A 12,698-nucleotide genomic window follows, 5' to 3' on the forward strand; every position below is an offset into this window, starting at 1 on the left:
TTACTGTGGTAGGGTTAGGGTTTACTGCGGTAGGGTTAGGGTTACTGCGGTAGGGTTAGGGTTAGGGTTTACTGTGGTAAAGTTAGGGTTTACTGTGGTAGCCTGGAGGACAGGCACACAAATCACCGTCCAGCGGGCCAGACGGCCTGTCTGGAAGGCCGACCAACCTCTCCTGCGACACCTTGAACTTTGCACAGGATAGATGGAGGCCTGCCCCCATGTGGCTAACGTCATCTCATCTCAACAGTAAAGGTCAATAGTTGAATAGAGAACTTTTTTAAACTTTCTTTTAATTTTTTTGAACAATGAATATCATTGGCTAAAAGAAATCACTAAATTCAATTGATTGCCTCACAAATGATTTTTGTAAATGGTCTACACTTTAGAGTGTAGAGTTTAGCAACAGCAAAAACCAAAACCAGTAAAAAAAAAATGCTTCCCAGAGTTAAGCTAGTCTTCAATAAGGAGTGATATAGGAGTAATCTCCCAAAAACTCACCCGCATGGTCTGTAGGTAAACACAATGTAGCTCTCCTCCTGTGTCCTCTCTATAAAGGTTACGCAGGTGTGTTTCTCCCAGTGCCGCATGGCCTGACGGAATATCGCCCGCTGACTGCCTAAATACGAGGGCAGAGGGGTTGAGATCATACAAAAATAGGCACATGCTCACACGCACGCACGCACACACACACACACACACACATGCTCGCACGCACATACATGCTCGCACGCATGCACACACACACATGCTCGCACGCACGCACACACACACATGCTCGCACGCACACACATGCTCGCACGCACGCACACACACACATGCTCGCACGCACGCGCACACACACACGCTCGCACGCACACACATTAATAACTTTTAATAAGATGCAGAATTGGATCAAGAATTTTTGAAAATTGTGAATTGTGCTGTCAGAATATGAATATATGCCTCATCGTTTAGAACTGCAGCAATATCATAAATATATCCAATTAAAAGTTCTATCATTAAAGAATTAAAAATTTTTAAAAAATTACATAATATGGAAATGCACAGTAAAAGACCCCCTTCCCCCCCAAAATCAATTCTCAATAATAATAGTTACGTACCACTAAAGTTTCCACTGATGACATATGGAATAACACCTTCAGGCCAAACACGTTCCGGTCTGGAAGTGGCAGCTCTTTTCCTGCGATGTGAACCATGTCTATTTTGACTAGTTTTACTAGTGGAGGCTGGAGATGAACAAGACAAGAATCCAAAAAGAAAATCAATTATGTCCCGAATCAGGTAGTTCTCCAAAAATACATTTAGATATCTGTTATCTTGAGAGATAGATTTTCCTTTTAAGCTTTCATCTAAAACCACAACTGTCTGGCATCAGGACGTTAATGTGATTACCACAGAGGAGAGTAAAATGGAGCAACTCATAAATATACATATAAATATATAACATATAAATGGAGCAACTTAGATCCTTAAAGTTCCTGGTAAAAACACTTTGCAGTAAAACTATGCGACTGTCTCAGTTCATGCAAAGCAAATGGCGCTTCAGGAAATCATTTAAATCGAAATAAAAAGTTTGTAATGTGTACTGTACCAGCAAATTGAAGGTTATATATATATATATATATATATATATATATATATATATATATATATATATATATATATATATATAAAAAAATGAAAGCAGTATGGTTGCCACCCTAACTAGTAAAAGCTCTGACAGAGTTGCCACCCTAACTAGTAAAAGCTCTGACAGAGCTTTTACTAGTTAGGGTGGCAACCATACTGCTTTCATTTTTAGATATTGTTTTAACAAAAACGTCGATTTCATTTAGTCATCTACTTTTTGTTCCCATGAAAAGTTAAATAGGGCACGGAAACAGCAGTAGTAAAATATTGAGAGTTTCTCTGCATGAGCAAAGTGAAGTCGAGCTTTTATTTAAACTGAAATGGGCTCATCATGGTTGAGGAGCTGTAATCAGAAGCATTAGAAATGTTTAAGATTCTTTCAGTCCACACTAACCCTAACAACAAATAACCTAAAACCAAAACCTTCACAGAGAAATGTGCTTAACTTTAACTTTAACTTCAACTCAACTTTATTGATCCCTTTGGGACGACTCCCAGAGTCTCCATACATTTCCCTTGGGTGCCCAATTCACCTGTGGACTGAATTCAAAATTGCATCAGGATTCTGTACTGAGCAACTGATTTATTAAAACAAAAAAGTCTATATTTTAATCTAAATTTAATCCTGATGGCTCCTGTAATTAGAGCTATACAAATAATAGATGAGCGATATTAACATGCTAACAATGGGACAGCAAGAATTCTTCCAAATGGAGAGGTGAAGTAAGCTGTTATCAATGCTGTGAAGCCCCCACCACTAATGCTCGTGCCTCTAGGACTACGCTTGCTCCACCCACACCTCCACCTGCTGTTCAGACTCTCCAGACCATCCCAACATGTGTGAACACATCTGATGCAGACATTCTTCTGCTGTTTGTTGCATGTGTGAACAGACCGATGTGACGCACCTGCGTAGATGATTCTCTGAAGATCTTCGGAACGGTACAGTTGTAAAGCTAAGTGTTTAGCTAAGCAATTCAAAAATTAAACCCTAAGCTTTGGTATGAGATCCATTAAGAGTGGTTGCACACGGTCTTGACTGCAGCAAATGAAGCTCCACCATCAACATGAAGCTCCACCATCAACATGAAGCTCCACCATCCACCATCAACATGAAGCTCCACCATCCACCATCAACATGAAGCTCCACCATCCACATGAAGCTCCACCATCCACCATCAACATGAAGCTCCACCATCAACATGAAGCTCCACCATCCACCATCAACATGAAGCTCCACCATCAACATGAAGCTCCACCATCACCATGAAGCTCCACCATCAACATGAAGCTCCACCATCAACATGAAGCTCCACCATCCACCATCAACATGAATCTCCACCATCAACATGAATCTCTACCATTAACATGCAGCTCCACCATCAACATGAAGCTCCACCATCCACATGCAGCTCCACCATCCACATGCAGCTCCACCATCCACATGCAGCTCCACCATCAACATGAAGCTCCACCATCCACATGAAGCTCCACCATCAACATGAAGCTCCACCATCCACCATCAATATGAAGCTCCACCATCAAATCAAATCAAATCAAATCAAATCAATCTTTATTTATATAGCGTCTTATACAATCAAAATTGTTTCAAGGCGCTTTCCAGAATCCCAGGGCCTGACCCCAGACAAGCAACAGTGGCAAGGAAAAACTCCCCTTTAACAGGAAGAAACCTTGAGCAGGACCAGGCTCATGTAGGGGGACCCTCCTGCTGATGGCCGGCTGGGTAAAGAGAGAGGAGAGGAGGGAGGACAGGTAGAGGATAGGATAGGTAGGAGAGGAGAGGGGTAGAGGAGAGGAGAGGTAGAGTGAAGGGGAGGTAGAGGAGAGGAGAAGGAGGAGGAGGGGAAAGAGGAGGAAAGAGGGGAGGCTTTCTCTTCCCCTTCTCAGGAGAGAGGGAGAGAGAGGATCTTCTCGAGAGGAGAGGAGAGGAGAGAGGAGGAGAGGAGAGGAGAGGCACAGAGCACAGAAACACACACAAAAAATATGCACAATCACTTCAACGGGGCCGGCGGTCATTATGCAGCTCCGATGGCAGTGATACCTGCAAATAGATAGGGGGGGGGGGGGGGGGGAGAAGCAGAAAAACTACACAAGAATCAGCATAACTAGTCTGCTTGATGAGGAGAGGAAAGGAGAGGAAGGAGAGGAAACCATGACCCAGTGGAGTGACAGAGGCCTGTCAGGTGATCATGTTTCCGGACCCCGGCAGCCTTGGCCTATAACAGCATAGCTAGAATGTGACCTAATGATTAGACGACCCCCTAAGTGTGATAATTTGTCTGTCTATGATAGTAACTGGAACTACTGAATTAGTAACAGTAAGCTTTTTCAAAGAGGTAGGTTTTGAGTCTGATCTTAAAAGTAGCGATGGAGTCCGCCTCCCGTACCTGGACAGGGAGCTGGTTCCAAAGCAGGGGGGCCTGGTAGCTAAATGCTCGGCCCCCCATTCTACTCCTAGAAACTCTGGGAACCACAAGTAGACCAGCATTCTGAGAGCGGAGCGGTCTATTGGGCTGATAGGGTATCACTAGCTCCTCCAGGTAGGATGGAGCTAGGCCTCTGAGGACCTTGTAGGTCAGAAGAAGGGTTTTAAAAGTTATTCTAAATTTAACGGGCAGCCAATGAAGCGACGCCATTACAGGACTTATGTGATCTCTTTTGTCAATACCTGTCAGAACTCTGGCTGCAGCATTTTGGATCAACTGGAGGCTTCTTAAAGAGTTGTTTGGACACCCTGATAATAAGGAGTTACAGTAGTCCAGCCTGGAAGTAACAAATGCATGGACTAACTTTTCAGCATCAGGCTGCATCAGTAGCTTCCTGATCTTTGAGATGTTCCTCAAGTGAAAAAAGGCACTTCTAGAGACTAATTTAATGTGTGAGTTGAAGGAGAGATTTTGATCAAAAGTTACTCCTAGATTCCTCACAGAGAGACTAGATGTTAATGAGATACCATCTAGAGTGATCATGTGATCTAATCTATCCCTGAGAGGTTCAGGACCAAACACCATGACCTCAGTTTTTCCTGGGTTAAGGAGGAGGAAATTTGAAGACATCCAGGACTTTATGTCTTTAAGACAGGTCTGGAGCTTCACTAACTTCTCTGTCTCCTCGGGTTTCATGGATAAATAGAGCTGAGTGTCATCAGCATAACAATGAAAATTTATCCCATGCTGCCGAATAATGTTCCCTAAGGGAAGCATGTACAATGTGAAGAGGATTGGTCCGAGTACGGAACCTTGAGGAACTCCATGGCTAACCCTACTGTATGAGGAGGGAACGCCGTGGACATGGGCAAACTGGTATCTATCAGATAAGTATGATCTAAACCAGTCTAGTGCTGTCCCTTTAATCCCAATCACATGTTCCAGTCTCTGTAACAGGATGCTGTGATCAACTGTATCAAAAGCAGCACTGAGGTCCAGCAGAACCAGCATAGAGACCAGTCCATGATCGGAAGCTATGAGAAGATCATTAGTGACTTTAAGAAGTGCTGTTTCTGTGCTGTGGTGAGCTCTAAAGCCTGACTGAAACATCTCAAACAGGCTGTTCCTCTGCAGGTGCTCCAGTAACTGAGTCACCACCACCTTCTCTAGAACTTTAGAGATAAAAGGAAGGTTGGATATTGGCCTATAATTTCCCAAGACATCAGGATCCAGTGATGGTTTTTTAAGCAACGGCTTAATCACTGCCACCTTGTAGGACCGGGGTACATAACCATCCACCATCCACATGCAGCTCCACCATCAACATGAAGCTCCACCATCAACATGAAGCTCCACCATCCACCATCACCATGAAGCTCCACCATCACCATGAAGCTCCACCATCCACCATCACCATGAAGCTCCACCATCACCATGAAGCTCCACCATCAACATGAAGCTCCACCATCCACATGCAGCTCCACCATCAACATGCAGCTCCACCATCAACATGAAGCTCCACCATCAACATGAAGCTCCACCATCAACATGAAGCTCCACCATCCACATGAAGCTCCACCATCCACCATCACCATGAAGCTCCACCATCACCATGAAGCTCCACCATCAACATGAAGCTCCACCACCATCACCATGAAGCTCCACCATCCACCATCCACATGAAGCTCCACCATCCACCATCCACATGAAGCTCCACCATCCACCATCAACATGAAGCTCCACCATCAACATGAAGCTCCACCATCCACCATCACCATGAAGCTCCACCATCAACATGCATCTCCACCATCAACATGAAGCTCCACCATCACCATGAAGCTCCACCATCCACCATCACATGAAGCTCCACCATCAACATGCATCTCCACCATCAACATGAAGCTCCACCATCAGAATCAGAATCAGAATCAGAAGAAGGTTTATTGCCATTGTACATGTAATACACAGAATTACACGAACTAGGAATTTGTCGTGGTGTGCTGCTGCGACATTCAACATATCCATCATCACCATGAAGCTCCACCATCACCATGAAGCTCCACCACCATCAACATGAAGCTCCACCATCCACCATCACCATGAAGCTCCACCATCAACATGCATCTTAATCTTAACAGGTTTGTGAAACCCATTTCTCCACTGAGTCACAGCTGTTTCTTAAATGCTGCGTTTAAGAAAACCAAGATATAACAAAGCCTTTTAAATACTAACAATAACTAGGGGGAAATTTTGAATGTGTTACTTCTGACGTTCTTACCTGATTCTGTGTGATTAATAATCTTGATCGTTCTCTGAGCCCAGTCTATTATTCTGTCCACCTTAAACATCTGCAAGTCCTCTTCATCCAGGGCGATGTCTCCCAGAAAGGCAGCTGAAAGAAACAGACGTTGATGGCGAGTGTGAGAGAGTTTTAATCGGAAGCATCCATCCGAGTAGCTCGGATCGCTTCCTGCTTCTCAGACTGAGTAGGAGGATGCGTAGCGGCACAGTCAAAAATAAATAGATCTTTACTCTCCTTGCCTTGGAATAGAAAGATTTATGAAAATAGATGTCTGCATTTTGTGAAGCAATTAATCGAGGAATCCTCCGTCAAGGTGTTATCAAAAACCTCACTGTGCTTAGATGGAATTGATGGCTTAATGAATTTTAGCAAATGTGGCACAACGATGTTGTCTGGAAGAGGTAATGCGGGGTGCCTTGTACAAGTAACAGCTCCATAATTAGGGCAAGAAGAAAGAAAATAAGCAAGGTTTATAACTGAGGAATGTTCTTTATGGGGTTCTGAAGTAAACGGCCTGTTTCTATGAAGGATAGGCTCGTCTTCTCTGCAGGGTGAGACAGAGCTGAGCTTTACAAGCTTTTAACACCAGCATGCCTGGAGCATTTATGGCCCCGCTTGTAAGCAGAAGTTGGAGAGGAGTTTGAAAGAGGGTGGAGGGGTGTTGGGGTTTTTATGCAATGTGGTCCTACCATGTCAACTCAGGAGAAAAGGAATAAGTAACATGTAACCAGTAGCCCTGAATAGATAGAGCAGTTAAAATAGAGTTAAAAAACACAGACGAGTGCCATCTGAACAATTTTGGGAGTTAATGTGGTAGAGAGCAGACCAACTCCAGGGGAACTCCTGGGCAACCACTCAACTGTACAGTTAATGGGAACTATTTACAGAAAGGCTTCTCAAGAGTCAGAACCAGTGATTCTTTAAACTTATTTAAGCTTCCATCCAAAAAAGAAATTGCAAAAAAAGACTTACTACAAGTTTAAACAGCGACGAACAAACTTAACAAAGCCTACCGAATATGTGAGTGCATGCGTAGAAGATGGCTGTTTGGGTGATTAGAAGCCATTTAAAAAGACCACTGTTGGCAAGAATGAGCATGAACTGGGGACAGGGTTAAAATCAGGAGGTCAAAAGGATTTCCTAATTTGTGCTTTCAAACAGAAAAAAACACCACTTTGTCTAAATCCCTTCGAAAAAAGTCACAATCAGCTCCGAACCAGAAAGATAGTGCCAAGAACGCTGATCATTTCTAAAGGTAACCATGTGTCATTTGTCATAAGACAGACACACTTGCTAGGGAAGCATACCTTTTATAGTCTATGTTTACCTTTTTTAAATACAGCGGACAAATACTTAATTAATATTGATGTTGCATAAGAGTTGAATAAAAACATATTCAGAACCCTTTGACTTCTTCTATATCTAAAAGCTTAATGTGCAGTTTCATTTTTAACGAACATGCGGTGTCAGACTGTGATTAAGAGTAAACCAGGTTCAGATTTGGCTCCGAAGGGTGACAGGAGTCTTCTCCTAATCAGACGTTACTCTGATGAAGGCAGACCGCTTAATCTGTAGCACCATTGTTCTCAGACAACAGGGGAGATTGAAGTGAGCAAATGCATGGCCCGCTGGCTTTAAGACTCCCCCATGCACAGCAGTCGTCTTGGAGACGCAGTGGCAGGTTTATGGAAGGACTCACAAGGATATTGAATGAATTCCCCCTGCCTGACTATAATTATCCACACACACATGGTCTTAAGCATTCTTTAGTACACAAATCTAGGCTGGGATTGAGCATAGACTGAAAAAATGGGATGAGGGTGAGTGTCTAGACATTTCTGTATTGACATGAAGTCAAAAGACTTGGGTATTTTAGATGGAAAAACCCAGTAAATATGGCAGATTTCATGATTACCTTAGAGGATCATGCTCCATCACTTGCCAAGCCTTTTTCATAATCAAAATCACAACAGCTGGAGTGATAATCTCTGGACAGAACACATAATAAAACTACATTTTAGTTCAAGTTTTATTCAGGAAAACAGGAAAAGAATCATAGAAATGTGTGTCATGAATGTATTGCACTTGTGAAAAAATAGCTTTTGATTTATTTTTATATTTAATGTGAAAATAAGTTAGCACTACCCATCAATTTAATGTAATCCAACTCAATATAATCCTTCTGATCTCAGACTGACCCCATCAATCAGTGCTGTCAGATTACACATCAGATCTCAGCCAAATTAATCCCATTGATTAACGGGATTCAGTCATTTGTGCCCTAACCGCGACCTCCACCAGTGTCAAATACTCCGGGACTTTGCTAATAAATCTTCTTGTGTGAACACCAAACCACAACATCTGCCACTGAAACATGCACAAATATCACTACTAAGCTTGAAGAGATTCCAAAGGCAGCCTATATTAAGAGTGAGACTGCCTCTGCTGCATATTTACTGCTCGCTGTGCTTATGGAGACCGTCTCTTTATACATGACCCAATGGTGACAAAGCCTGGCCAATATGTAGGAATGCATTACAATACCGTGGCACCGCCTTTCACAGTGTTTGGTAAGTAACATTCCATTTGAATTTCAATGGTAGCCAAAGTGTGGCATTAAGGTGATCACCATCTGATGACAGTATAGGCATACAACTATAGTGTCAAAGTATCACTTTTCAGGTTTCATTCTGCACCAACCTTCTCCACCATACTGACTAGTTTGGGAGAAACCCTCCAAACACTACATGGAAAAACAGAACAGCTTTTGTAAGAAGGCAAAGGGCATAGATATATCATGCTTCTTGCTAGAGAATGTCATGAAAAACATGTATAAAAAACTGTATATTGGTGCCTTCTGCATCGCCATAGAAACAACCATGTGAAATTTTGCTGTTTTTGCTGTTATTTTGCTGAAATGTACTCAGCCAAGGCCCGTGAAGGCACAAAGTCTACTAATATACTAGCAAATGATCTAATTGTTTTCAGTACAAGACTGAAACTTCACCAGAAGAAATTTGAGATCAAAAGTGACTCACAGCTGCCAAAGAAAAGCTTAAGTCTTATTACTTACAACTGTAAGTGGCTTTAAATGCAGAGGACACAGCAAGACTCACCTTTAACACTTCACACTCCATCAAGCTCATTATCTGATTCCATCCTGCGGCTCATTCCTGCTGCTGATACACCCCAACTCACAGAACATTTCTGTTTTAATGGCAACAATACAGTGTTGAGCCCCTTATATCGATGAATAATTCATTTGTCAGACTTTCACCTTTTACAAACATGTGTGTTGATCACTACCTCCCAATTTTAATGAACTCCTGCATATGCACAAATGAATATTAAATGCATAAAGGATGAGGCAACAGATCTTTGACTAATTTAGAAGTATGAAGCAAAGAAAATTGTTGACATTAACACTCAATATAGTCATATAAAGTCCATTTAAATGAGCGCTCTTAAATTTGATTTTTTTTCTCAGACTGCATCCTCCATTGATGCAATGGAAGATTATGGATAATTATTACATACTTGTAACAACAAACATATTGTTTCAACTAATGCACTGAGATTATGCCAATAGATTTGCACCCTAATGACCTGAAGCCTGCAGAGAGAAATGGCTCGGGTCTTCTCATGTAAAAAAACAAACAGCGTGGGCTCAACGATACCGCCTGAATACCACGATAAAAGGAAAGTAGCTGCTCAAGTGTTGCTCACAGGCATATTAGGGTCCCACAGAGGACCCCATCCCACTACAGGACTGGGGGCTGCAGCTAGCTAAAAGGTGCCATTTGTGTTGCGTATTATTTAAATAAATAAATAAAAAACCCTAACTCTAAAAATAACCCTAAAAACAAACAAACAAAAACTTAAATCAACAATAATTCTGTTCATGCCAAGAAAACGTAACCCAAGCCATGTGTTAGAATTAAATATGCAATTTTAGGACAAATCACTTCTAACAGATATAAAGAAGCTAAAGTGTTGTGTAGGTTAACAATTAACTTCTAATCAGAAATTAATGTGACCCTTCATTGATTCAACTTCTAAAATGTTGCAAAAGGAATGACCCAAATGCCAGGAAAGTCAGAAATCCATACAGTGAAGGACACAACTTGCGATAACCAAATTTGGATAAGATTCCCTGAGCCTTCGTGAATGGCCTGCACTCGCCTCTCCTCGGCTGCTGTGACACCTCCCAGATGTGTTTTCTGTTGGCCTTTCTAAGCTGAATGACCTAGAGTTCCTGTAAAGTGTTTGAACCATGAAGGAGAGAGAAAACCCTACTTCAATAAGAGAACAAGAGACCAAGAACAGAAGTAAAGTCATAGGTTGAAAATGCAGATGATGGCACAGGCAGACAAAGCTGTCTTTGGAATCTTTAATTAGATGAATATATTAGTTTTATAGGCTATATGCACGTCAACACTTTTACAGATAAGGACTATTTTTCATCCGTTTTTTGTAAAATAGTGAGTGGATCTAAATCCCAACAGTTGCCAGAGTCTTAAGTAAGTCTCTGGGATGTTGCCAAGATTTAAGTTCTGCAAACTCAGGAATTTTCCACTGGTTTAATTCCTAAACAGATGGAGTTGCTTCAGTGTTATTTCTCCGCTCACCCAAATCAATGGAATTTTTTCTAATCTCGTTATTTATTTCCGAGCAAAGGTGAATATTTTTGGATACCTTCTGACACGGGGATAAGACACCAAACAGGAGTCTTTTTATGTCCGTTTAATTTATCATTCAGATGAGTGATAGAATTGTTTTCCTTTCTTTCAAAGTGGAGAAATGACTGCATACAGTAAGTCGAGTAAAGGGTCGAGCATGAGAGCGTCACACAGATGTAAACTCCATCAGGGGGGAGGAGGTGGACAACAAAAACGCTGACTTCAATGTTCCAGAATTACAGAGACACACTTTGCAGTGCATGATGGGAAAATAAAGAAAATAATCAAAAAACAGTTGACCCTACACTAGTGGGAGTATATTAAATATAGTGTCTGGCATAACTAACAGAGAACAAATAGAATGTTAGAACGATCTTCCATTTTGCATAATCATGGCAGGAAAAGCAGGCCGACAAAGCAGACGAGTAATCTGTGCAGGTTAACAACCACTGGCTGTCTACAAATTAGCAACGCACACAAGAGTGACATTAGGAAATCAGATAAACAGCACATCTATATCCAGTAAATCTACTCAGATGATGCAAAACACTGGTGCCTTGAATCACCCAAGTTAAACGCTGAAGCAAAACAGGAAGTAACATCTTCAGTGATGACTTCATTGGACAAAGAACTTTTGCAATCTAACCTTTGCTGTGTTTATTCAAACTACAAAAAACTCAGCCACAGTGCAGTCTTTAAGCCTCCCTGGATAGTTCATTTCATGAAAGGAATTTGGAAGAAAACTTAAAGTCAGGCAGCAGATTCAAAGAGCCAAGCTGTGAATTGGACTTGAGTCCTCCGCAGAAATGGTCAAAATCAGCAAAGACTTTCAGGACTTTAGGTCATTTAAACTGAGATCAACTGTCTTTATCTGGAACCTGGAATACTTCCATCACTTAAACTGAGATCAACTGTCTTTATCTGGAACCTGGAATACTTTCATCATTTAAACTGAGATCAACTGTCTTTATCTGGAACCTGGAATACTTTCATCATTTAAACTGAGATCAACTGTCTTTATCTGGAACCTGGAATACTTTCATCATTTAAACTGACATCAACTGTCTTTATCTGGAACCTGGAATACTTTCATCATTAAACTGACATCAACTGTCTTTATCTGGAACCTGGAATACTTCCATCACTTAAACTGACATCAACTGTCTTTATCTGGAACCTGGAATACTTCCATCACTTAAACTGAGATCAACTGTCTTTATCTGGAACCTGGAATACTTTCATCACTTAAACTGAGATCAACTGTCTTTATCTGGAACCTGGAATACTTTCATCATTTAAACTGACATCAACTGTCTTTATCTGGAACCTGGAATACTTTCATCATTTAAACTGACATCAACTGTCTTTATCTGGAACCTGGAATACTTTCATCATTTAAACTGACATCAACTGTCTTTATCTGGAACCTGGAATACTTCCATCACTTAAACTGACATCAACTGTCTTTATCTGGAACCTGGAATACTTTCATCACTTAAACTGAGATCAACTGTCTTTATCTGGAACCTGGAATACTTTCACCAGGCTGCTCTCCCAGAGGGATTTGGCAAGACATTTAATTCATTGTACTCATACAAATGCACGCAAATGAAAGATCAGAAGAGCAATTTGGATCTACTT

General features: G+C 41.5%; 1 protein-coding gene across 1 annotated transcript in view; it reads right to left on the reverse strand.

Annotated features, from left to right (window-relative positions):
* The window catches only part of bmp1a (bone morphogenetic protein 1a), a 33,300-nt gene that overhangs the window by 19,748 nt on the left and 854 nt on the right, over nucleotides 1-12,698 (reverse strand). Inside the window, exons 2-4 of the mRNA XM_057032199.1 lie at nucleotides 6,355-6,468; nucleotides 1,101-1,226; nucleotides 499-616 (exon numbers count right to left, since the gene is read on the reverse strand). Of these exons, the coding sequence (XP_056888179.1) occupies nucleotides 499-616; nucleotides 1,101-1,226; nucleotides 6,355-6,468 (358 nt within the window). The remainder of the gene's footprint in view (nucleotides 1-498; nucleotides 617-1,100; nucleotides 1,227-6,354; nucleotides 6,469-12,698) is intronic.

Source organism: Takifugu flavidus, chromosome 5 (genome assembly GCF_003711565.1).
Source record: "Takifugu flavidus isolate HTHZ2018 chromosome 5, ASM371156v2, whole genome shotgun sequence".
NCBI classification, from domain to species: Eukaryota; Metazoa; Chordata; class Actinopteri; order Tetraodontiformes; family Tetraodontidae; genus Takifugu; species Takifugu flavidus.